The sequence below is a fragment of the Telopea speciosissima genome, chromosome 5 (assembly GCF_018873765.1).
Source record: "Telopea speciosissima isolate NSW1024214 ecotype Mountain lineage chromosome 5, Tspe_v1, whole genome shotgun sequence".
In the NCBI taxonomy this organism is placed as follows: domain Eukaryota; kingdom Viridiplantae; phylum Streptophyta; class Magnoliopsida; order Proteales; family Proteaceae; genus Telopea; species Telopea speciosissima.
In genome coordinates this window covers 24627734-24654000 of record NC_057920.1, presented here as the reverse complement: position 1 = coordinate 24654000, position 26267 = coordinate 24627734, and the positions used below count along the sequence as shown (strand labels likewise).

General features: G+C 40.1%; 1 protein-coding gene across 1 annotated transcript in view; it reads right to left on the bottom strand.

The window, feature by feature from the left end:
• Positions 1 to 1427: 1427 nt before the first annotated feature.
• Positions 1428 to 26267, bottom strand: part of LOC122662897 — a 128600-nt gene continuing 103760 nt past the window's right edge. The window contains exons 13-15 of the mRNA XM_043858601.1: positions 20942 to 21061; positions 4999 to 5127; positions 1428 to 1559 (exon numbers count right to left, since the gene is read on the bottom strand). Of these exons, the coding sequence (XP_043714536.1) occupies positions 1428 to 1559; positions 4999 to 5127; positions 20942 to 21061 (381 nt within the window). The remainder of the gene's footprint in view (positions 1560 to 4998; positions 5128 to 20941; positions 21062 to 26267) is intronic.

Genomic DNA, 26267 nt, shown 5'->3' with positions numbered 1-26267 from the left:
TCATTTGAATATCTTGCAGGTTTAGTTTTGTTTTGGCAGATCCTCATATTTCTTTCTATCCAAAACAATAGTTGAACTTAAAGCCAACTTGCTAATCGAACCAATGTAATCACTCATGTTGAAGAACTTGACAATGAAATTTCCCTCTTTCAAATGTTATACTTTGTAGGTAACTTGTGAGAATGTTCATGCATGGCATCAGTTATCCAATCCTATAACCTAGAGTTTGGTTCCATTGTTAGTGTCATGTTCGTCAACATGGCCTTTAATTGACTCTTTTGCTTCAATAACATTTGTAGCTCTAGAGTCTTGGTGCAAATTGATGCGCTCTGTTTTATGCGGTTGATCCATTTTAAGTTAAGTTGTTCTCTTTAATGTGCTAGTAGTGGCTTGGGCTCTTTGGCACTGTCTCTATGGATAAAAGAACTCTGCATAATTGCTGCTCAACTCTGAATGCAATGAAGTTGATTTTGCCACCGCAGTCTACCCTGTACAATGTGTCTACGTTTGAAATGGCTAGCGACAGTTGGAAAGGGAGGAAAGTAGGGGAGATATGAGAATGAGAGTAAGATGTTCCGTGGAGGGAAATGAGACAATGTCGGCTGTAGCAAGCATTTTTCCCATAGACATTGGGAGCTGGCTAAGGAACCCGGAAACTTGCCTTAGTGGACGACCATTTAGACCAGAGTGAGGGAATACTGGTGTCATTTGAGTTGGTTAATCAGACATCAGCATTGGGGAGGGACTGAGTCGAAAAGTCTATATTTTTTTGACTGAATTAATTGGTGCCTATCCACTAGAAATGTCATATTCTAATTAATTCCAGGGAATAAGCTTGTAGCTCAATGAGCGCTTGACAGCTATAGGTCTGGTGTTCGAGTCTCTGTACTTCCTATCTTACCCCCCACATCGCCCTTGCCTATGGGCCCCAGTCTGTAGGTTCTAATTAATGACTGGAAATTTTTAATACCGACAATTCCATCTTCGATTCTAAGTTCTTAAATATTAATTGGAACGATGGAAGAAACAGAAAGAGAGATTGATTGACAGACACTTCGTTTTTTTATTTTTTTGTTGTAGCGGAGCTTTATATTAATAAGTAATTGTAACTATAGTGTTACATCATGTAGTATTTCTTTTCGGTGGCATGATTTCGTAACAACACAGAAAGAGCCAGTGGAAGACTATCTGTACAAAAATGAATTTCCTGAATAGAGTGCACAAACCCAGCCAAAAAATCAGCACAACTATTGATCTCCCTTACATGGTGATGGTGAGTGAACACACAACTGCGAAAGGAGTCATGTAGCTCACGAATGTCCTCAATCAACCATATAGCTTCCCAGGGAACCTGGAAACTACCAACGATCATCTAAATTGCCACCAATGAATCTGAGCGAAGCTGAACTTGTGAGAGTTTCAAAGATCTAGCCCACAATAAGCCATTCTTTATAGAGCTCCACCCACACAATGTTGTTGTTCTGAACACCACCTGCAAGTGCGAAGATGGGCTTACCCAGATGATGCCGGCCAATGGCTCCATAGCCGCCCATCTCTTGCTTCACCAAACCATCACAGTTAATTGCAAACCAATCCAAAGGCGGAGGAGGCCATGTATAGGTGGGAGATCCTTGGGTGTGTGTATGAGACTTGAATTCCCCATCTACATAAGAAATCCCTATTTTTGCTGTTGTTAGGGACTCGAGTGGCCAAACCAGAGAACCTCCCCTATGTGTCTTGTAGGATACGATAGATAGCAGAGCTTGCTGATAGAATGCTCTAGCATTCCTCTCTTTCCATGTACGATACACATTGGCTACAAAGCTAAGTTTTCGGACATTTATTTAACATGGAGTTCCCTTGAAAATGATTGATCAACCATGAAATTTCTTCCCTCCAAGTATTTAGTGGTTATCTGTCATATCCATTTAGGTGTAGGATCTCTTTCCATACCATATCAGAGAAGGAGCATTGAAAGAAAAGATGATCGTTTCTGAAGCTTCTTGACAAAGATAACAGGTGGTTTCTGTAGCCATTCCCCACAACCAAAGTCTACTAAGTGTGGTGAGACTCTCTATAATCGTCAGCCATGCTATAAAGGATAATTGGGGCTGCGTTTGAGAGAACCAGATCAAGTTGCTCTACTCCACCTTCCCATCATGAAGCCGCACCGCTTCCCACGCCGATTTGAGGCTAAACTTACCATTGGGTGAAGGGGTCCATACAACAGTATCTTCTTGAAGCCTGGTGTTCAATATCTCTGTCCATCTTTCAAGAATGGTCGTATCAACCACCGAGCCATCCCATGTAATCTCATCTGTTGACACGATCAAAGGTGTGGCGACCAAGTGCTTCAACTATCAACACGCCTGGGTTACCAATACGACCATTTGGTAACCAAGGATCAAACCACAGTAGCATATCCTCTCCATTCTTGAGCCGTTACCTGGTGCATCCAGTAGGTACCTGGTGCATCCAGCAGCTACCTCACGGTATTGACCAATATAGCCATTAGCATTCTAGTAACGCGCTATGTTGGATCTCCTTAGTTTCCTTATGTTTATAGATCTCTTACCATCATCAACTACATGTGATAATAGAAATCTTCCATCATTATCACATGTAGGATATCTCATATACCATTGTTATCACATGTAGGATATCTCATATAGGATTCCAACCCTACTAGGGTTCTCTTGTATTTATATACCCATCACTGTAACCAATTGGATTAAGGAATATTAAGCAATACTCTATGTTAACATGGTAATCAGAGCCGTATAAGCTCAAACGAGCGAATTTCTTTTTTTTTTTTCTTTTTTTCTTTCCCCTTTCTTTCTTCTTCGTCTGGTTTCCTGCAACCATGCCCGATGATGGTGCTCTTGAGGATGTGTCCTCTAGCAGTGCTTTGCCTTCTTCCTCCACCACACCTATTGGATCCCCCTCTTTGCATCATGCGCACCACTACATCTCGGTGAAACTCACCTCAAAGAATTACCTATTTTGGCGCACACAACTCGTACGGTTCCATGATGGTCAGGGGCTGTTTGGATACCTTGATGATTCCCACCCTTGTCCGACAGATCCAACTGCTGCTCTTCAATGGCGTCACCAAGACTCTTTAATCCGCAGCCTGCATATTGCCTCTCTCTCTAAAGAGGTATTTTCACTGGTCCTTGGTAAACGCACGAGTAGGGAGATCTGGGAATCCCTACATACCGCCTACTCCTCTCCTTCCGAGAGTCGCCTTATGTCACTCACTATGGCCATGCAAGATCTCCAACAACAGCTGGAAGAATCTGTCTCTACCTTTCTCAGCTGTGCCTAGTCCATCTCTGAGGAATTAAGTGCGGCTGGCCAACCTCTTTGCCCCAGTGCCTTCAACATGCATGTTTTCCGTGGTCTCAAGATTGAGTTCACTGATATTGTATACTCTCTTCTCACACGCATCACACTTATCACCTATGATGACTTGCATTCAATGTTATTAAGCCATGAGTTTCTTCAAGGTACCCGGCTCACCAAGCTCTCCATTGCCGATTCTTTAAAGATAAACGGATTTCCATCAGTAAACACTATGCAACGTACTAATCCCACCCTTGACTCACGATCTTCTTCTCCTTTGAAGTTAACCACCAACTCAGCAGCACTGGTGGTGACTTTGTAGAAAAGGAGATACATCAACGTCTCGTCGGTAGACTTATATATTTATCTCACACCAGGCCAAACATTGCCTATGCCGTAGGAGTTGCCAGTCGTTTCTTACATGATCCGAAGACTATACATCTTGAAGCAGTTTACAGAATTCTTCGGTATTAAAGTCAGCTCCTTGGAAGGGTATCCTATTCTCAAATAATGGGCATTTGAAGTTAGAATACTTCACTGATGCTGACTGGGCTGGCTCTGTTGATGACCGAAGATCCACTTTAGGCTACTGCACATTTCTTGGAGGAAATTTGGTAACTTGGAGGAGTAAGAAACAAACTGTGGTTTCCAAGTCCACTGTTGAGGAAAAATACAGGGCAATGGCACAAGGGGTTTGCAAACTCATTTGGTTGAAGAAACTTCTCCAGGATTTGAGAATTGCACTAGAGGGGCCTATGAGACTCTACTATGATAATAAAGCTACAATTAGTATAGCTCATAACCCTGTTCAGCATGATAGGACAAAACATATTGAGATTGATCAACACTTCATCAAGGAGAATATTGAAGAAGGTCTGATTTGCACTCCGTTTGTTACAACTGAGAATCAACTAGCTGATGGTTTCACTAAAGGTTTAATGGTCAAATCCTTCCATCCGATTGTTTCCAAGTTGGACATGCGAGACAACTGGAGTGTTGAAGGATGACCCGTCGACCCATGACCCGTGACCCGGACCCAAATACACTAGAGTGTCTAGGTTCATTATGCACATGTGATTATGCTAGGATTTTATTTCCATTAGTTGTGAGATTGTGCAATCATACCATATTTGTAATATTCTCAAGATTATAAATAAAGTGGTGGCCTCTATCTCATTGACAAGCCAATCTATTCTCTCTTCTCAACTCTTTTAATATTTGTTGAGTGGTTCTCTTTATCAAAGCTGACTTGAGAGAGATCTAAAATCAAAATTTTTTTTTATTTTAGGGTAATTTTAAGAGTTTGTTCTTCCTTTGGAATGCATTCCAGTAGATTGTTCTGATTTGTTCATGATTTATTTCATCATTCATGAGAATAGCATAACACACCTCCCATTGGTAAGGTACATAACTTGGATCCTTTTTTTTCTTCTTTCTAGTCCATAATCTAGGTGTCCACTCGGTTGACAGTTTTCATATGGAAATATAACAAGGATTTCCTTTCAAGTATCCAATCTTTTCATTCAAACATAACATAATCATTTTGGAAGTGCATCTGGTGGAAGAAAAGAGAACTAAAGCAAGTTCTAATGTAATTGCATCTTCACTTGTAAAAAGGAAACGTTTTGGCTACATAGTCCATAAAGAAAATACCTGAGAAATCATCCCAATCACAACAAGCCAGCCATAGATGGCCAATGCATTCAAGCAGAGATCAAACATTTCGCCACCAACAGATTCATAGATTATGTCAACACCTTTTGGAAATTCCTTCTTAAGAACCTGTGGAAAGCAAAATCTAAAGGTCATAGACCAAGATCTATGAAATTCAAATCAGCAAGCAGAAAAGGAATTCATCACTGTGGAAAGGTTATAAACTAGTAGCTCCTTCATAAGGCAAGGAATTTTGTTTTTGATTCCAGACAAGATTCCTGTCAGCTCAAAATTGAAATCCTAAAGTTATGACTTAAGCAAATTACAGAGATCATATTTCTAAGAAATTTCAGGGATGTCATTTTGTGCATTAATCTAGGAATGTTGACGTAAAATGGAGAAGCATAGCAGCTAGAATCAATGCAGGAGACCAAGCAAACTGGCAATATTTTGGAACCGGATCAACAAAGTAGAAGCAAGCTTCTTCTTTTTCTTTTCCACTTTCTATTTCTGTTACTGTTACACCAACTACTTCAAGCTCTGAAATAGTTAATTTTCTCCATTAAACTCCATCAAAACTACAATTAAATATTGTCCATGCCTTCTCGCTTCTACCCTATCATTCACCCCTTAATCCACATTTAAACCCTAGTCATAGAATTACTTGATGTTACTTTCTAATTTCTGTCCTAGGATATCAGAAGTCAGAACCCATTCTAACTATTGAACCTTATAGTCAATTTCACCAAACCTTACTTTCTAATATCTGTCCGAGCATATCAGAACCCATTCTAACTATTGAACCTTATAGTCAATTTCATCAAACCCTACACTTTTAAACCCTAGCCTATTCTAAGTATCCACCATCATTCTGTGCAACAATAGCACCATGTGTACACCCATCCTGTAACAGAACACTCCATTATGCATACAATAATAACAAGTATCTACAACTACCCCAGTGGTGTTTCAGTCACAGCTGTGACTCGGGACACCTTGCCTGCTTCAACCCCTAATGCATAGAAGCAAGGGTGTTACCCCCAATGGCTTCCCAGCACCCACTGGTAACCCAAATACATAATTGGACTTATAACAATGCCCTACAATGAAAATCCTTCTAGTGTAGGTATTTGGCAGTCAACAACATAGTACTAGCATATGTTAATGTGGAAAACCTAGGACCTTACCAATAACTTTAAAGAGAAGAAAAGAATAATAATAACTTCTTGTTTTCATTCATTATAATAGCTAAAAGCATTTACTAAATAGAGGGAAATTACAAAAAGACTAAACTAGGCGAGGTGGGACTAAAACCCACATAGCCCACTTACACTTAATAACATAAGAAGAATAAAACTACCCCAAACAGACCAGAATACCCCCACGGTATTCTGGATTACATATTCCAACATCCCCCCTCAAGCTGGATTACACAAATAAGTAAAGAAAAAGATCCAGCTTGAACTAAAAAAAACTCCAAATAATGCTAACACTCCCCCTCAAGTTGGCGCATACAAGGTACTAATGCCCAACTTGAACAAAATGGGAAAAAACTAAGTTGCAACAGAATCCAGCTTGACATATGAATGCAACTCCCAAATAAACCTTCAAGAACTAGAAAAATAGATCTTCAAAACCTGGGCAAACTTGATCAGCAAACCGGGACTGGAATGTCTTCCAAAAAAGGCAGCTTTCAACGATCTTCAATAGCTATCCAGTGATGAAACTCAGATTGTCATAATGACATAAAATCTTGAAGTTAAATAACTAGAGCAACAAGCAGTGGAAACAAACTGAATCAGGCAGTGTATCAACCCAACTGAAAGTCCTCAAATAGGCAACAACCAAATATCTTCAATACTTTAATACTTCAATCTCCCCCTTACGGCAAACTCAACCCAATAACAAAGTAGATACCCATTGGCAATGGTGAAAACTCTGATCTTCTATGTTTTGCACCAAGTGTTCCTGCAAGTTCTGCTTCTACAATGTCTGTAGGTGTACTGTACATAATCCCCCCCCTCACGTGTAATACTCGTGGACATAACAGAGATGATGCAAGGGATAGGGCAAAAACATAATATTCCAGAATTTTCTAAGAGGTGCTATGGGTAATTAAAAAGGAAGGAATGGTAAAATTATAAGTTACCAAAAATTTCCAAAGGTGTTATGGGCAAATACCAATGGTATGGGATATGAAGGGAATTAGAATTATTGAAAGGGAATGGAATTGGAAAAAAGGATGGCATGGCTGTAATTTGGGTGAAATCCATTTTTAAATACAGTCCAAGCCAAAGGGCTAACTGGTAATAAACCAGAACTTTCAAGGGTTAATTAGGTAGTCAAATAGGGGAATGGCAGAATTGCAATTAAGTTGAAGTTTATAATAGGATGGCAGAATTGTAATTTAAGTGAAATTCATATATACGCATAAGCAAGGCCAAATTTAAGGGAGGAGGGGCAATCTGGTAATACACCAGAATTTTCAAGGGCGATGTAGGCAATTTGAAGAAGCAGTGGGTAAAAGGGTAAAATTGGTACGTAGAGAGGAGGTAGGTAATGAATGAAATAATACTTAAATTAAAGGGGTAATATCGGGAATAAGAAGGAAAAGGTGAAGTAACGAAAAGAGGAGTTCCTCTTCTTCCTTCCACGAAACCAGAACCAAGGCGGTGGAGTTGTGCCTCTTCAGATCAAGTCAGCACCCATGATTCACATTCAAACTTCGCAAAGTCTCAGATTTAATTTTGTAACTCACAGCCCTCCAAACCCAACTAATACTCTACCAGACCATTTGCAGAAGAAACAAAAAATCCTGCAACTTCAATCTGGTGGTAGGGCTCAGAACCAGATCACTCCAACGTGAACCAAAGGCGAAAACAAGGGGATAACCAGGCCTTCTTGGTGGTGTTGCCTTCAACAATAGAGAAACAAAGGTATGCTGGTATTCAGGAATTAAAAAAAACAACATACCAGATGCAGAAATTCTATTTGTAAACACCTCCAGATCAAGCCATCTCTAGCACCAAGCTGCAGGAGCAGAACCAAGCAAGTACCAATCTCGCAACCGAGAACACAGGAAGAAGAATTTCTAGAAACTTTATTTCACGGAAATCACGCATCCAACAGGAAACGTTAGCTTGCGGAAATCTTCTTCAACCCTCACTAAACTTCAAGAACAAAACATTGCCTAATAGAAGCCATTGATGGAGTCATCGCTTAGGGCAGCGGCAGAAATCGAGCAAAATGACTCCATGAAAAATTCCAAAAAACAAAATCATCAGCGACTCCAAGTTTCAAAGCCGTTGAGGAAGGGTTTTCGAACCAGCCAAAGACGATGGTTGAAAAACATAGCAGCAAATCAATAAGGCTATCGCAGGTAGCACAGAGCAGCAATAGCAGTAGATGCAGACCAAGAATGATAGTCTGCGGTGTTGAAACAATCAGAAGAAGAAACCAATACGAAACTGAAACGAAACCAAAACTAAACCCTAGTTCTCCTTCTTTTATGAACTAGGGTTTCTCCATAAATTGGAGAACTTTGAAACGACTCTCAAACCGGCAATCGTGGAAAGAATCAATCACTGGTTGCCTAGCTCTGATACCATGTAGAAAACCTAGGACCTGTACCAATAACTTTAAAGAGAAGAAAAGAGAGAATAATAACTTCTTGTTTTCATTCATAGGTAAGCCCCTCTATTTATAATAGAGGGGAAATTACAAAAAGACTAAACTAGGCGATGTGGGACTAAAACCCACATAGCCCACTTACACTTAATAACATAAGAAGAATAAAACTACCCTAAACAGACCAGAATACCCCCACGGTATTTTGGATTACATATTCCAATAGTTAATGAATACACATAATCAAATGAAACATGCTAACAAGTAAAGGGATGCTCGCAACATGCACCGTCTCTAAATCTGGTATCTTGGGAAGCTCATGAATGGTTGTGGAGCTTTGCTGGAGATGTTCTGGAAGTGGAACTCTCCTTCTTCTTCCATTCTCTCTTTTATTCTTCCCTGATGTTTTTACAAACACCTTGAGTGCACACACACATATTCCCTTCTTCTTCTTCCTCCCTTCTCTTTTTCTTTCCTTCTTCTTTCTTCTTTCCTTCTTCCTTCTATTTCCCTTATCTTCTTCTTCTCTTCTTTCTTTTTGCACTAGACCTCCACAGAATTTACAACAGAGATTGACCCTCTTTGCTGAAACTACTCAAGATAACCCTCAAAGGAATCCATTCAACCAAGCATATAGGTAGGAGTAAGAGCTAATGCATGTAATCAAAGAGGAGAAGAGTTTCTGAAATTTCCGGCATCTCAGAGACTACAACCTCTGTCTTTCTTAACTTCCAAAATGTAGAGCTCGGAAAATGGAGAATTCTGCAAGTTGAATCGTCCCAAACAGAGCTGTAATGAAGAAGATATGTGCATTTGAAGTTCGGCCAACTGTAGAGCAGGAAATGGAAACTTGGGGCACTATTCATCGCAAGCGCGCAATATTGTGAACACGGACCGCGGGGTGTATGAGATTGCCTCAAATGTAGCCCGTCAGATGGGCATGTGATGCCGTGGCCATTTAAAGCCACAGAGATGGCATCAGATCAAAATACCAGCCACCCAATGAGAGATCAGAGAGAAGCATCACAAAGGGTTTATGGTATACACATAAAACTTGGAAGCATTAATCTAAAAAGTCGTTTCAAAAAGAGAGCAGACACGTTTAGCACTCCTATGTTACAGCGCAGAATGCATTGAGTCGTTCATCTTGTCTGGTAAAGGTAAAAAGACCCTTGGTCTTTGGATTAGAATCTTGATAAAACCCATTTTAATTCTGTGAGCCACAAAGCGAGTTTTGGAATCTGAAAAACAGCTTCGGTATAAGTGCGTTACACCAAACCACCTCCTTTGCTAAGCCCGAGTCAATATGAAAGATCGTGCACGCAATAATGGTTCTGATGGCCAATAGGATTCCACCTTTTGGAATCTCGAATAAAGTATCTCTAGGCGTGCTACACATGGGAACTTTCAACAACAAGGACAATTCACAATGGCGGGAAAAAAAACACTGGCCAAATTTCGAATTTTGAGCATATGAACAGATCAAAAGGCGCAAATGGTGGCTCAGCCCCTTATCTTGTCGGTTAAAAGCAATAACGATCCTTGGTCTTTGGATCTGGATTTTGAAATTCCCTCCATTTTATTGGCGAACAACAAGGCTCTATTTGGAATCTAAAATGCCCCTACGGTGCACGCTCTCTACACAGAGCCACCTTCCTTTTCTGAATTAGAGATAAAATGGGAGACCGTGCATGAATAACCTCTTCAACCGATCAACCAAGAGACTCCATACGGAATCTCGCTAAGAACTCAAAACTCCATTTAATTTCAGTCTGCTAAGAACTCAAAACTCCATTTAATTTCAGTCTTTGGAACTTGAGTACGGTGTGCACTACCGCACATGGTACACTGAACTGGTCTCCCAACCACATTCCACTAAATGGAATCTCGACATTTTCAAACAAAAATTCATTAATTCGATGACTTTGTCCTCCCAGCCTACCAAATTACTAGAAATGGAATCTAGGCCAAAATAAGTCAAATCTCACAGAGTGCATATCACTATCCCAAAAACCTCTCAGGTTTGCTTCTAATCTGCGCGACCATACGGAAACTGTATTATTTTCTCCAACTGACAACGAAAGGACGTGAAACCAAATGCACCGGAACACTGACTCGAAGAACTACATTTCTTCAGTTTTCAGCTCCTTCCAGAAATTCCATCAAGACTTCCGAAATTGCCCTCAAACACACTGCCTTCGCGTGAACCTATAAGGTTACAATTCCAAAAGGATCTAGGCTTCACCCAAGGCTTCCTAAGGCATCCAAACACTGTAGAATGCTGAGGTGCGGTGTCCCATTCTGCCAAATAAGCCGGGATGCTCATGCATCACTGCCAACATGTCAAATCACTATCAAATGACTAAAATACCCCTATGAGCTGCGTCAACACTCCACAGACCTCTGTGATAGACTTAATCACCAAAATATCCCTATATGATGACTGTAACCGGTCTAGGCCATCTGCATGTAAAATTACATAACTACCCCTGCAACGTCGTCCATGCCTTAAATGATAGAATTACCCCTGAATGACTCCCAATCATGGTACTAAATCTCGTTTCGTTTCGGTGTTTCGGTCTGACCGAAATTTCGGAGATACCGAAATTTCGTCGAAATATAGTATTTTTCTGTGGGTGTAAAATGCCAAAATGACCGAGATTTCCGAAATTTTCGAAACGAGATTACCGAAATTACCGAGATGACCGAAATTTCCGAAATATTCGAAATATTGCACGTGACTTTTTCAATATCTCGCGATATATCGTGAGTCCACGATATTTCATCGATATCTCACGAGATATCGTCGAAATATGGTATTTTTCCATTTTGGATTGGTATCGTATCTCGGACAGCTCGAGATATACGAAATTTGGCGAAATATCGCCGAAATTTCGCGAGATTTTGAACTATGCTCCCAATCACTGTGGGACCTCTGTGTACTCAGCCAATCCCTTGTAATGATGTCACTGCCACTGTAAACATTGTGAGAACTACTGGGGATGCTGGGATACTGTCCAGTCACTGCCTGCACTGCCAGAAGTCTGCCAACTCATCCAGAATGCTGCCTGCATCGATCATCGAATCGCTTCCGAATCGTCACCGCATTCTCCGACTATCATCAGTATTGCACTAAGATGTACTGTGTTGATAACAACAACACACATGCAGTGTGTTGACAACAATGACAACCAACACACAGTCAATGCCATCTACACTGTGTTTTCAACACAAGAAGTTTTCTCTCACAACAAGCCTTCTTTCTCGTACATCAACCAAAACCTAGGGTTAAGTGAAACTTGATTCCAATCTTTAGAGACTTTCATTGCAGAACCCTAGTTCTACATCAATTGGAAGGATTTCAAAACCTTGTATCAGCTGGTTCCTCCAATCCCAAAGCATGGAACCTTGCCATCTCTGATTAGAAGGTACTAAATAGGTGCTGATTTCAGGGTACAAACAATTGAATTCCAAGAGCTATCTTCCAGATCTGGGAAGCAGTTAGAAACAGTTATATGAGTTGCCAACTCCAAATTCCCTAGTTCTAAAATGCCCATTCTCAATGCTAGGATTGATAGAGTGAAGGAAGGGGCATGTTTTTTACGGATGTTCACGAACTGTTTCCAATGAGTTCTTTGCTTGATGGAGGTAGGAGAAACATAAGATTGGCCCTACGAAATCTTAGTAAGCTACTTACAATACAATCCATGTTTTCCAGCTCGTGCATGATGAATTTCCAAGCCCAAAAACAAAGTGTCACACCCCAGCCCAGTTTATAAGGGGCAAGTGTGACTGGATGTCTCTCACATCCAACCAACCCACCAGGATCGCAAGTGCTGTACTCTATTCGCAATCATATCCACAAATACAGAATTAAATGCAGCGGAAGCAATTAAATATGTAAATAAGGCAGCAATAAAAGATGACTAAAGCTAAACTGTGATATATATATACATATATATATATATAGAAGAACTGTGTTACAGTGTTTCATCCATAAGCAAAAGAGTTAAACAAAAGACTTATTTACAATAAACTATACAAAAGTGTATAACAAAAAGAGGAGAAGAAGCCTGATCTATCAGTCGCTCAGGAGAACGCGCAGTCATCGCACGAGCACGAAGCATCGTGCACCACCGCCAGAGGAGCATCAACTCCATGAGCTGAAGGAGCGTCCTGTGTAGAGGAGACTCCCACAGAAGCACCAGAGACAGTAGAATCATCTGAAAAATAAGGTGATCACAGGGGTGAGCTCCACCGAGCCCAGTAAGGAAATGCATGCAAACATATCACAACAGTCCATGATGAATGTCCTAAGTAAGCATGCTCCTAACATGGATACTAAGTCGTATGAGGTATAAGTACTACTGTAATAGAATACTAGCCTTGGTCCCGGAAACACATAACTAGACGTCGGTCACCCGAGCGAAAGCATTCTACTATGGTGGATACCCGACAGCTCGGCATCATACATCTGACGCTAACGGACCCCCAGTGACTAACCCTACTGTTTGTTCCCACAGCGGAGTACACACGCTAACATGGGACACTGAATGGCATTCCGGAATCATCCCTTCGGACTTACCACGGGTTATCCAATACCTCTTCTCCTGTTGGTAAAGGACGTAGTACTGGGTAATGAAGCATCCTAACCCAATGCAGTCTAGTCATGATGGCATATGTATGTACAGATCAATTGTAAAGTAACAGTGCATCATTAACATCAATTGTACAGTATCAAGTAATATCAATGCAATGCAATATGCCAATGCAACCTAATTCACATGCAGTCTAATGCAAAGAATTTAAAGCTAGCAAACTACATGATCTGAATAGTAATAATGATGCATGGCATGACATACTGAACAAAGAGTAATTAAGGCAATAAACACATAAAAATTAAGTCAAATTCCCTTACCTGGTACTGTAGACTAGTCTAAGTCAATAATCCTCGAAAGATCCAAGTAAGACAGACAAGAAACAGGGTATACAGCTCTGTATATCAAACAAATCACAAAAAATTAGGTTTTGTGTTTGGTCCTAGGTCAAGCTCTAAGGGTCCAGGTCACAAATGCACCAAAATAGGCAGCCGGATGCAAACTCTCAGAGAGCCGGACGACCGCCCCTAGGCCTGGAACTCCATCCAGCTGCCTGGCCAGAATTAGGGTTTTTGGCCCTTGTGCATGGATCTTCACATGCAGGCCACCAATTTCAAGTTTAACACTGTTCTAAGGTGGGTCAACACAGAATTATTGTTTAATTATAAAAATTACAATTAATTTGGGGGTTTTAAGAAATTAACCCCAATTTCCAATCTAGGGTTTAACAAACTTAATGGTTTCAGCTGCAATTTGATGAACAACAAGAAATTGGTAGTCTAATTCATAGTTGTCATGGCGGTTAGGCGACCCAAGGCGGTGGAGAGGGCCAAAGTTTAAGGCGACACCAACTAGGCGAACAAAGCGTCCAAGGTGCCCGCTTAGGCGACCAAGGCGCCCAAGTCGACCAAGGCGCCTGGACGCCTAAGCGTCGCCTAGGCGACGCCTTGACAACTATGGTCTAATTTCAGGTCTGAACCATTGTTGGCCCAAATAAAGAGGTCAGAGATGGGTTATTGGTCAATTATACCTATATAAGCTAAGGTTTAATGGCAGATTTTAGCATAGATTCAATTAGAGATGGAGAAACAAGGAGAAGAAGATAGAAAACACAGAATTGTGATGACCAACCTGAAATCAGCAGTCAAAGAGGGAAGAATACAGTCTCAGATATGCAGGAAAAGCTCCAATTGCAGTCCCAAGCTCCAATTTAAGGTATAGAATCAAAGCCCCAAGGTATAATCCACTTCTCCCTTCTTCTTCTTCTGTTTTCTCCTTCTTTTCTATTTCTTCTCTAGGATTTTCTAAGGCTGGATCGATTTGGTCTCTTTGTTTTTATGATTTGTGAATAGTATAAATGGATTGTTATATATATATATATAATGGCTAGTTAAGTGTTGTTTGTTTTAAAAAGTAAAAATCTGTTTTTAGAAATTATTTCTTAAATCTGATTTTAGTTAAAATTAGTTATTAACTAAGTTATTCTAATTATAAAATGATGTCATATGACATCAGGGGTAATCCGGGCACGGGTAACTATTGGAAATAGGATTCCCCATTGGGGATGTGGGTCCCACAGGGATAAATTAGTAAACTACCCCTATAAACTCTAATCGGTCAGTACGATACATTATAAAGTACAAATAAATCATACTCACAATGGGTTTAATTGATGGAGAGGTTCTACATGCTATCCAACCAGCAGATCCGACACAGGTAACATTAGTGCGGGGTTCCATCAGGGTCCTCTGACTCCAGAAGGGCAAGATTGGAAGACTCCCTGGAATCCTCCATAGGTGTGTCGAGGGATTGATCCATATCCTCGACAGATGCAGCCCATAGCATCGAAGCAACCATGGACTCAGCACTGGAACCTAAAATCACACAAGTTCCAAAGCTTAAATTTATTGTGGTTTTCACACAAAGAACATATGAGATGGGGGCAAAATACCCGTGGCAGTTTAGCCTTGTCACTGCATAGAATGGGGACAAAACTTCCTTCTTCCAACCCTCGTTCACTATTACACTAGAGCAGTTATCCGAAACTGCAACAACCAGGTGGAGCTCTCCCTTTCAAGGATTAGAAACACCCAATCAAATTCTTGTAAGTTTTACCACTGAATATTGCTGACAACAGGGGTGATTTGCAAAAGTCTCAGCTTCTATCTGGATTGATTTTCTAGACATCAAAAGGATGTATTCCATATTTCTGAAGAAGAGATGAAGTGAAAGATATCAGGTGCGGAGATGTTAAAATGGTGTTTGTTACATATAGGTTCCTGAGATTGATTTTCATGCAGGGTGATCCTGCAAGTTGATAAAAATTGGGAGGTAACTCAAACTGTCTAGGCTGTATTGACTCAACACCCTAGGAGGAGGGCTCTTACTTCCTACCCTTCTTATAAGTAGTGTAAAACCAAACGATATAATTCTGAACTACTTCTGTAAAATCCGCAATAAATTTAAATATATTTTTTTTTTGTTGGAACTTGTGTGATTTCAGGTTCTAGTTCTGTGTTGATGCTTGCTTCGATGCTATGGGCTACATCGGTCGAGGTCTTAGATCAATCCCCTGACACACCTATGGAGGATTCCAGGGAGTCTTCTTCTCAACTTGCCCTTCTGGAGTCAGAGAACCCTAGTGGGGTCCCGCATCTAAGCTACCTGTGTCGGATCTGCTACCTGGAGGGCATGCAGAGTCTCTCCCTAAACTAAATGCATTTTAAGTATAGTTTAAATGTATTTATATGCCGATTGTATGAACAAATAGAGTTAGAGGGGTATTTTAGTAAATTTACCGCTGTGGGACCCGCATCCCTAGTGGGGAATGCTGTCCGTAGCAATTACCCGTGTTCGGATTATCCCTGATGTCGTCTGACGTCGCTCTATGGTTAGATTAGAACAATAAAAACAGATTTCTGGTTATAAACTGATTTGAAAATCAGTTTTAGAAGTAATTATTGCTCAAAAGACCAGATTACCCCTTAGTGCTTAAGTTACTATATAAGCATTCCTATCCTTACTATTCATCCATTCTACCAAAACCAAGAGAGGAAAAAACGATTCAGCTTGGGGAGAAAAGAAAGAAGGAAGGAGAGGAAGAAACCTAAGGCTACGGTTGGACATTTGAGCTTGGATTTCCATTAGAACTGGATTTGAAGCTGTTATTGGCTCTCTAAAACCTAAATCAGGTTGGTTCCCTTCTATCTCCATGCTGTTAGACATGTCTTCTCCCTCTCTTCTTTCCTCTTTTTCATTCTAAACCCTTGGCAGCCATGAAAGTCTGTAAATCAAGCTTTGGAAATGGGAATTTGACCTATATAAATCTGATTTAGGTTAGATAAGGTTCAGACATAGCAGGAAATCATGGCTGCCTCCCAAATTGACCCCAAATCTGGATCCATGAACCAGATTTATAGAACCCTAACTTTCCAATGTGGGTTAAATAACCAAAATCCCCAAATTGGAATGTAATTTCTTCTCTAATTTCAGTCCTATTGCAGCCTAAGCTGCTGGCTGCCATTAAAGCCTCCTAACCAAGCTGCTATACTGAAAATTTAATGTCTCTGGGACTGATTTAAGTCAAATTACACTCCCTTACACCTGAGATTCATGGCAGTCCCTTTACTTATGTTCAATTCTGGATCTAGGGATCAAATTTTAGAACCCTAAATCCACCAATTTGGAACCTATAATTTAATTCCCCTAATTTTGGTTTAATCCTTGAAATTAAACAAATATATGAGCTGACCCACCTTAGAATAGGTTGAAACCATGAAATTGAACCCCTAAATTAAATTGACCCATCTTGAAATAGGGTTAGAACACCAAATTAGACCCAATTGAGGTTCAGATCTTGAGTTAAGTTATATGTTTCCTGCTGAATTTCAAATTACAGCTGAAACATGAAACCTATTGAACCCTGGCATAGTGAATTAGGTTAATTTGACCAATTTCCCCAAATTAGTTATGGGTTTTCAATTAAATCAACCTAATTAAGTTGACCCACCTTAAATTGAGTCTAAATCATGAAATTGGACCCTTGCATCCAAGGATCCATGCACCAGGAACAAAATCCCCAATTGTGCCCTCTAATCTGATCCAATATTTTTGGACAGAAATGCCCCTGGACCCTTGGTTAGACCTTAAACTGCCTTCTGACCCTAACACTTGATCTTTTTTAATGTTTTAGGGCTGCCTTTGGACTGTTTATCCTGTGTTTGTCTGTATTGCTGGGATCCTTGGAGGGTAGTTGATCTAGTCTAAATCTACAACTTCAGGTAAGGGAATTTTCTCTTAATTTATGTGTGTTTGTTACTTAATTGTTATTTATTCTGTGTGCCACGCCATGTTTCATCAACAATGCACTCTTCATGTAGTTTGTTAGCTTGTTTTTCTTTTGCACTAGTTGCACATGATACTAGGCTGCTTTGGCATTCGCATTTGGATTGATATTTACTATTACTGTTCAATGGATGAAAATGAGGTACTGTTTATTCTTACAACTCAGCTATCCATACATGTTCCTTCATGCATAGATTGCACTGGGCTAAGCTGTTATATCATAACCCAGTACTACGCCCCTTACCAACAGGGGGTGAGGTGTTGGACTACCCGTGGTACAGCCGAAGGGTATGCCGGGGTGCCATTTACTGTCCCATGTTAGCGTGTGTGCGCCGCTGTGAGAACAAACAGTAGGGTTGGTCATTGGGGGTCTGTTGGGTTAGCTGCCTGGTGATATGCTTTCCTGGCGGGTCCTCACCATGGTAGAATGGTTTCGCTCGGGTGACCGACGTCTGGTTATGTGTTTCAGGGACCGAGATTAGCATCTACCACAGTAGTACTTGAACCTCATGAGACTTAGTTTCCATGATAGGTGCATGTTAGACTAGAACATGCATCATGTTTAATGTGTTTGTTTTGCATACATTCCCTTATTGGGCTCAGTCGAGAGCTCATCCCTCGTGATCACTCTATTTTACAGATGAGACTATTGTCGCTGCTGCTTGTATTTCTTTGGGGACTCCTTCTGTACAGGATTCTCCTGTTGACCATGGAGTTGATACTTCTGTACTGGTGGAGCACGATGCTTCGTGCTCCTGTGATGACTGCTCGTTCTCCTGATCTCCCAGACTGATCAGGCTTCTTCTCCCCTTTTTGTTATATCACTTTTGTAGTACCTACTGTATATAGTCTTTTGAGCTAATGTTACATCTTTTGTGAACCGACATTGTAACCCAGCTGTACATGAATGTTCATATATGAATATATAAACTGTTATCACTAGTTTTCCCTTAAATACTGTCTTATGTCTTATTATATTGCTTCCGCTGCATTTAATTCTGATTATTGTGAATGAGATTGCAAATAGACTACAGGGCCGGGGTGTGACAACTTCATTAGCTTGCACCTTTTAAATAGATGCATGAGTCTCTTGATATTGTCAAGTTCTCTTAGAGAGTAACAACTAGTCAGCAAATACTTGCCTAAGGGACTAAGGCAAGGTTTAAAGTATCAGTATCGGGTATCGTATCGGGAAGGGTGATTTTAAGAGACATATCATATCGTATCAGAGAGATGCAAGATATGCTAGATATGTATGGAAATGGTCAAAAAGCATATGGAAATGCTTAAGATATATGCAAAGTACAGTTTCGAAGCATAAAACACTATAAATAAGTACTAATATGTACCTTAAGGATACTACGTATTGGTTTGTATCGGGAGATACGGAAGGATACTTAAAACCTTGACTAAAGGACACAAATAACCAAACTAAGAAGACTGAACTCTAACTAACATTAAATAATACTGCCTCTTTGGATCAGTGAATAATATCAGTTATGACCCTACTAATTGAACTATAATTCCAAGATATTGGACATTTAATACCAAATACAATTTTTGGCCTATTGCTTGGATCTCCAAATGTACTTAGCAGCAGGCTTGAGCTTGCTGTTTTCCCATTGGGCCTGGTCCTAAACTACAGAAAGCTCTTTTGAGTGTCAATTGATCATCAATCTTAATTAACCCTTCCATCTATTTCTATTTTAACAAAACTGAACTACATATAAATTTTACTCTTGTCTAGCTGAAACTAAAAATCCCTCAATAGTTCAGCGAGGCATTTACCCCAATCTCTAGTCCCAAAAATCAAACCTTTCTCACAGGCACAAATAGAATACTGGACTGCTCCTTGAAAATACCTGGCCAATTCATCTCACTTTTTTATTTGTTCTCAAATAAATCCTAGAACCCCCATTTGATTTATAGGCTGCACTAAAAGAGCTCCCTGGAAAACAATGATAACTTCCTTTTACTTAACCACTTTCAATGTTCCTTCTAAAGAAATGGTTCAACTACTGTTTCACCTAAAAGCTCGAACTGATAGGGAAGGGCTGCATCAATGTATACATCAACACTCCCCCGCGGCCCCGCACGTGTAGGTCAAGATCCCATGGTCCTTGCATGTGGAGCACACGCAGCATTTTCTTTGCGCAGCATTGAAAGAGAAGAAATGTCGGGAAAACTCTTCCAATGAACTTCCCAGGAGTCGAACATTCGACCTCCCTACTCTGAGACCATGTTCGCTACCGTTACACCTAAAAGCTCGAACTGTTAGGGAAGGGCAGCGTCAATGTATACATCAACAGAAACATATGCTTCACTGACTTGTTGGGCAATGAAGAACAATTCATCTAAAATTTTAAATTCCTGATCCAACTCTCAGCATAGGCACACCCTTTTCATTTCTTTTAAAGAAGAATCAGATTATAGTAACTTTCTTTTAAAAAAAAAATGCAAAACCAGTCCACAATTGCGTAAATTTTCATCCATGGAAATGTTCCAGGAAGAAAATTCTTTGCATTAAGAGGCAAATCACTACTTCAATCTCCTTAAACTTCAACTTTTAATCACCTTAAAGCCCTAGATTCATAACTTCAGACTACTCGTCTAAGCCCCTATTTTTTGGGTTAATATTGACACCAAATCCTACTTTGAATATCCTAGTAAAACAGAAGGCAGTACATACGAACCAGGCTCATATAACAGCTCCCTAAAGCTTACTCAGAAAGGCTCACAAGCGAATCTATGTGAATGACAGTCCTAAAGTTTTAAATCTAGAATATTTGGCTTCTCAAACAAACGTGGAGGTTGATCAAGATGATGCCACCTAGATATCACAGTTATTTATTCCCCTTAAAATTCTGAACCATAAGAAACCTACTCCTTCCCCATTTCTATCTACACTTAAGAGTCTTTTTGAGGAATACAAGTATACAACCTTACCCTATCTGCCAAAAATGAAGTGCATAGTTACTCAAATAAGAAATTCAAAGATTTCACTCGTATACAGTCTATACAGTTATATTTGATTTATAAAATACAACAATGCTAACACAGCATAGACAATCACATGGTCAGTTGGATAATAATGACAAAAATTGAACAACTAGAAGCCGATATCAACCTCTATGGGATGAGATCTGCCTAAGTACACAAGAACTATGAACTGACAAGGCGAGAGAAAATATAATCTTGCTCTCTGCTTGTTTTTCTGTTCTGAATTATTACAATCAATCTTAAACAAAAAAATTACAGCATAAACCAAAGCACCAAAAAATAAATAAATAAACAGGGTTAAGAACATATATTAGTTATTGCCATATAGCATTGCAACCATAAAGTTGTAGGTTTGCTCTCAACTGAAGACTTACTGATTTGATATCTTCAGCTTTATAATCTATGACACGATCAACTCCCAATTCTTTCAATAGTGCAGCCTTCTCCTTACCTCCGCATGTTGCAACCACCGTATTTCCAGCTAGTTTTGCAAGCTAAACATACAACAGTAAGAATAAGACAGTTTTACCATAAAACGAGAACAAGATAGAACACCAAAGTACAGAAAAAAATGGACACAAAAAAAAAATATAGAATTTTTTTCAAATTTATTTGTAGGAAAGATTCAAAATTTTGATTCCAATAGATATTTCACAGTGGAGAATTAAAGAAATTTCAGATATGAAACTTGAGGGCAATGGAGAAATGGGTACATATTAGAACAGGTATCAATACTTTGAATGGAAGCATAATCACTTTCCAGCCGGGTAGTTTGCCTTTGGGTGATTTCCAGGGTATTCTGAGGGAAGACAAGGCGGGTCTGCCTGTCCTTAGAAAGTAATACTTGTGGTTTACTGTCTTTTTTGTATGGGCTTGGTATAAATGGTTTTGAGAGTTTATGTGCACTTTGCTTCTTGGGTTGGGGTAAGGTGGAATGTCCCCCCCCCCCCCCCCTTGTATTCTTTATTATTTTTGGAACTTAATAAGACTTTAGGGGTAGGCCTGGGTCCCAGGTAATATTCGGGTTAAAAAAAAAATGGAAGCATAATTACACACATAGGACTCGGAAAACTTACTGAGAAAAAAGAGTTTCTGTTTGATAAGAGAGGGATTAGGGGAGCAACAAATTGCTGCCGAGAAGATAATGATTCGTTATCCATGAAATTTGGTTTTTAATATATCGATTTCACACCTTTCTTTCACGGTTTCTAATCTAAATTAGCATCTACTTCCAAAAGACTCATTCTTTCAATGGCATTAATCACTTATGCCAAAATCTGTGGAAAATATCAATGAAAAATACAATTCTGTGAAGATATGCAGCAAAACTTCTTCAATATTTGATATTTTGAAAAAATCCAATGACATATTACAAATTCAGCAATCAAATTTGAGCATAGTTGTAACTTGTAATCCTCATGGTTATTACTTTGTTTTCCGGAGAGTAGGAAATTTCCCAAAATTTTGAACCATAATTATAGCCATTGAATATACATTTAATTCCTAAGAAATCAAAGTTTGCCAAGGCAGATCACTATTAAGGTGTTAGATAGTGCAACATCAAACATACACATACACAATTACAAATTTCATGAAGCTTCCTTTCCGCTTTCTATGAGTACTTCCAACAAATAGAATTCTAAATGGCAAATTGGCAACCAATTAGGTACTACGACTATCAGACTATCAATAACATTGAAGTACCATGAACATGAAGTCAATGTTAAGAGAGTATTGTCAACACACAAGCATAAGCTGGCGAAAAAATTCAATATGGATGAAAACTATTAGAAAACCTGTCCGTCTGAGTGAATGTAATTAGTTATAATATATCCATAAGCATCTACAGAGTAATGATTTATTATTTTTCTCAGTTTTTGGCCATTGCTGTATTGCCCTCCTTTCTCTAATAATTTTTTTCTTCCTATTCTTATTTAAGAAAAAAAAAAAAAGAATCAAACAAAATATTATCATTTCATTGAACAAGAAGAGGATAATTACGTTTTATGTGTCTCCATTGGCATCACCCACACCAAAGAAATACCTAGACAATATCACCGCATAAAGAAATGACTATCCACAAAACAATAACTCAAAAAATGTCATTTACAGCCATTAAACACAGCTGGAAGTAAACAATTCATAACACAAATAAATTCTTAAAAGCTAAACTGATGAGGACATCACTCAAGGATTTAGGACATATCAGAGGAGACGCAGAAGTACACAGCCACACATCACTTCAGTATGGCTAGATGTCCCTTATTAACTTGTGTGGATGCATATTTTTGTTTAACATGTGCGTAGTTTGTTTTATTGTCTTATTTTATTTATTTGGTGTCAAACTTTATTGTATTAATTAATGCTAAGTGGGGTAGTTTTTCTTTTTCTTTTTTTTTTTAAAGCCCGAATATTACCTGGGACCCGGGCCAGCCCCAAGCATTTTATTTATTACCAAAAATAATCAAAGAATACAAGAGGGGGACATTCCACCTTACCCCAACCCACGGCACACAACCACTCAAGAGCCTCTCTAAGTGAATCCTTACTCCCCATACAAGAAAAAGCATGCACGCTAAATCCTGAAGACCGGCATACCTGCCTTGTCTTCCCTAATAATACCTGTGAAGCCCCCACCAGGTAGACTGCCCTGGTGGAAGGTGAAAGAGGAACCCATATCACAAGCGTGATTAGCCAACCAATCCGCCACTCTGTTGCTTTCACGAAATGCGAAAGTCACATTAGCCCAAGTAATGGAGACAAGAGCCAAAACTTCGTGGAACCAGTACCATCCCTTCCATAAATTACACTTCTTGAGATTGACCATTCTAACCGTGGTAGTAGAGTCAGAGTTTACCACCATCTCAGCCAAACCAAGCTCCTGGCATAGACGCAAACCATCCCTCAGCGCTCTAATCTCAGCTATGGAATTAGTGCAGTCTCCATAGAAATTAGCAAAAGCTGCAGCACCACTCCATTCTGATCCCTAATCACTTCTCCCCCTCCACCATGTCCAGGGTTCTCCTTGCAAGCACCATCCACATTAAGCTTAACAGACAGAAAAGGGGGGCACCAATAAACAAGAAGGGGCGTTTCAGCTTTGCAGATGGCGCCAAAAGGCCAAAACACTGAAGAATTAAGTCATCCCTAGAGGATCCCAGCCAACTGATCTTGGAGGGCAGTTGAACCTCTCTTACCCATCCTTTAATTCGTTCAATAATGGAAGTTGCAGTACGACATCTCTCCCCATGCCTTCTATTGTTTCTCTCCTTCCAAAGCTCCCAAACAATCGAAGCAGGTAAGATACCTGTGATGTAAGCACTAAGACTCTTGCAGCTCGCCGACTCTTGCTAGAGAAACACCCAACTTCTGGCATCCTGAGAGGGCAGAAAAGGTATGTCCAAAAGCCGAGAAAAGAAAACCCAAACCTTAGAGGCCGTACCACCAGAACCGAAGCAGTGATCCGTGGTCTCCCTCCTTAGCTGTCTACAACAGTTGCACCTGGATGCCAGGGGGATATAAAGAGCCATCAGAGAATCATCGGTGGGGATCTTACCCATAAGAAGCTGCCAAGAAAAGAAAGCCACTTTCAGGGGCACCACTTGACACCAGACCCATTTAGCGAAGGATGTTCTTGGTGACCCACGCCGAATCTCATTCCATGCCTGTCACACCCCTGCCCGGTTTATAAGGGCCAAGTGTGACTAGAGACATCCAACCAACCCACTAGGATCGCAAGTGCAGTACCCTATTCGCAATCATATTCACAAAAACAGAATTTAAATGTAGCGGAAGCAATTTAAATATAAAATTAAGGTAGTAATAAAGAAAGCTAGTGATAAGCTGATATGTATATATTAAGTGAAACTGAGTTACAAGACTACCCATTATAGTAATTAAGAAACAAAAGACATATCTACACAAGTCTATGTACAAAAGTGTATAACAAAAAGAAGGAAGAAGCCAGGTCTGGCAGGCAGCTCAAGAGAACGTGCAGTCATCACACGAGCACGAGACATCGTGTTCTGCCACGAGAGGAGTATCAACTCCGAGAACTGAAGGAGTGTCCTGAGCAGAAGAGACTCCCACAGGACCAGCAACAATATCATCAATAGTTGTCACGGCGGTTCGGCGACCCAAGGCGGTGGAGAGGGCCAAAGCTTAAGGCGACACCAACTAGGCGAACAAGGCGTCCAAGGCGCCCGCCTAGGCGACCAAGGCGCCTGGACGCTTGGCGACGCCTTAACAACTATGATATCATCTGAAAAATATGAGGATCCATAGGGGTGAGCTCCACTGAGCCGAGTAAGGAAAAACATGCAAACACATACAAATAGTCCATGATGAATGTTCCTAAACAACATGCTCCTAACATGGATACTAGGTCTCATGAGGTATAAGTACTACTGTAATAGAATGCTAGCCTCGGTCCCGGAAACACATAACCAGACGTCGGTCACCCGAGCGAACACATTCTACTACGGTGGAGACCCGGCAGCTCAGGCATCATACATTTGACGCTAACGGACCCCCAGTGACTAACTCTACTGTTTATTCCCACACCTGAGTGTTCTACGGTAACATGGGACAGTGAATGGTATTCCGGAATCATCCTTTCGGACCTACCATGGGTTATCCAACACCTTTCCCCTGTTGGTAAGGGACGTAGTACTGGGCAATGTAAATCACAACCATATGCAGTCTAACATGATGGCATATGTATCAGATAGAGTAATTGTAAGTTAACCAGTACATCATTATCATTCATATAGTTCCAAAGTAAAGTATGAATACAATGTAGTATGCCAATGCATCCTATTTCACATGCAACTAATGCAAAGAATATAAAACTATAAAACTACATGAACTGAGTTATATTTATGATGCATAACATGGCATACTCAACAAAGATACAATTAAGTTAATAAACATGCAAAATTAAGTCAAAATTCCCTTACCTGATCTGATAGACTAGTCTAGGCTAGCAAAACTCCAACAGTCTAGACAAACCACTCAAGAACAGATTTATACAGTCCTAAAATAACACAAAACATCATAGATTAGGCTTAGGAAGAGTCCTAGGTCAAAACCCAAGCATTGGGGGACAAATTGGGGTGAAAACACTGAACCGGATTAAGAGCCCAGGCCCTACGGTCGACCGGTTGCAGGCCTGCAACTCTATCCGGTCCAAAAGTCAGAATTGGGGCTTTTGTTTGCAACCCCTGGATCTTGACATCCAAGGTCCCAATTCCATGATTTAAACCTATTCTAAGGTGGGTCAACCCAATCTAATAATTTAATTTCAAAAACCAATATTAATTTGGGGGTTTTAAGAGATTAACCCAAATTAGCAATCTGGGGTTCATAAATTGGACAATTCAGCTAGGAATTGGGTTCCTAAGATGCAGCTTTCAGGTCACAGCCACACCTTAACCCAAATTTGGTTCAATACAGGGTTTATATGCTGAAATTGGTCTAATAAACATAAAATTTCTAAGCTTTAATCGCTGATTAGGGTTTAGGAGTTAATTAGGACTGAAGATAGAGAAGGTAGAGATGGGAACAGCAGAAATGAGGGCCTACCTGAGTACAGCAGTGAAATCAGTGTGTAAACAGCTTTGAAATATGCAGCAAAGTGTCCAATTGAACTCCAAAGCTTCAATTTCAGGTGTAGAATCAAAGCCCCATGTATAGCCTTCT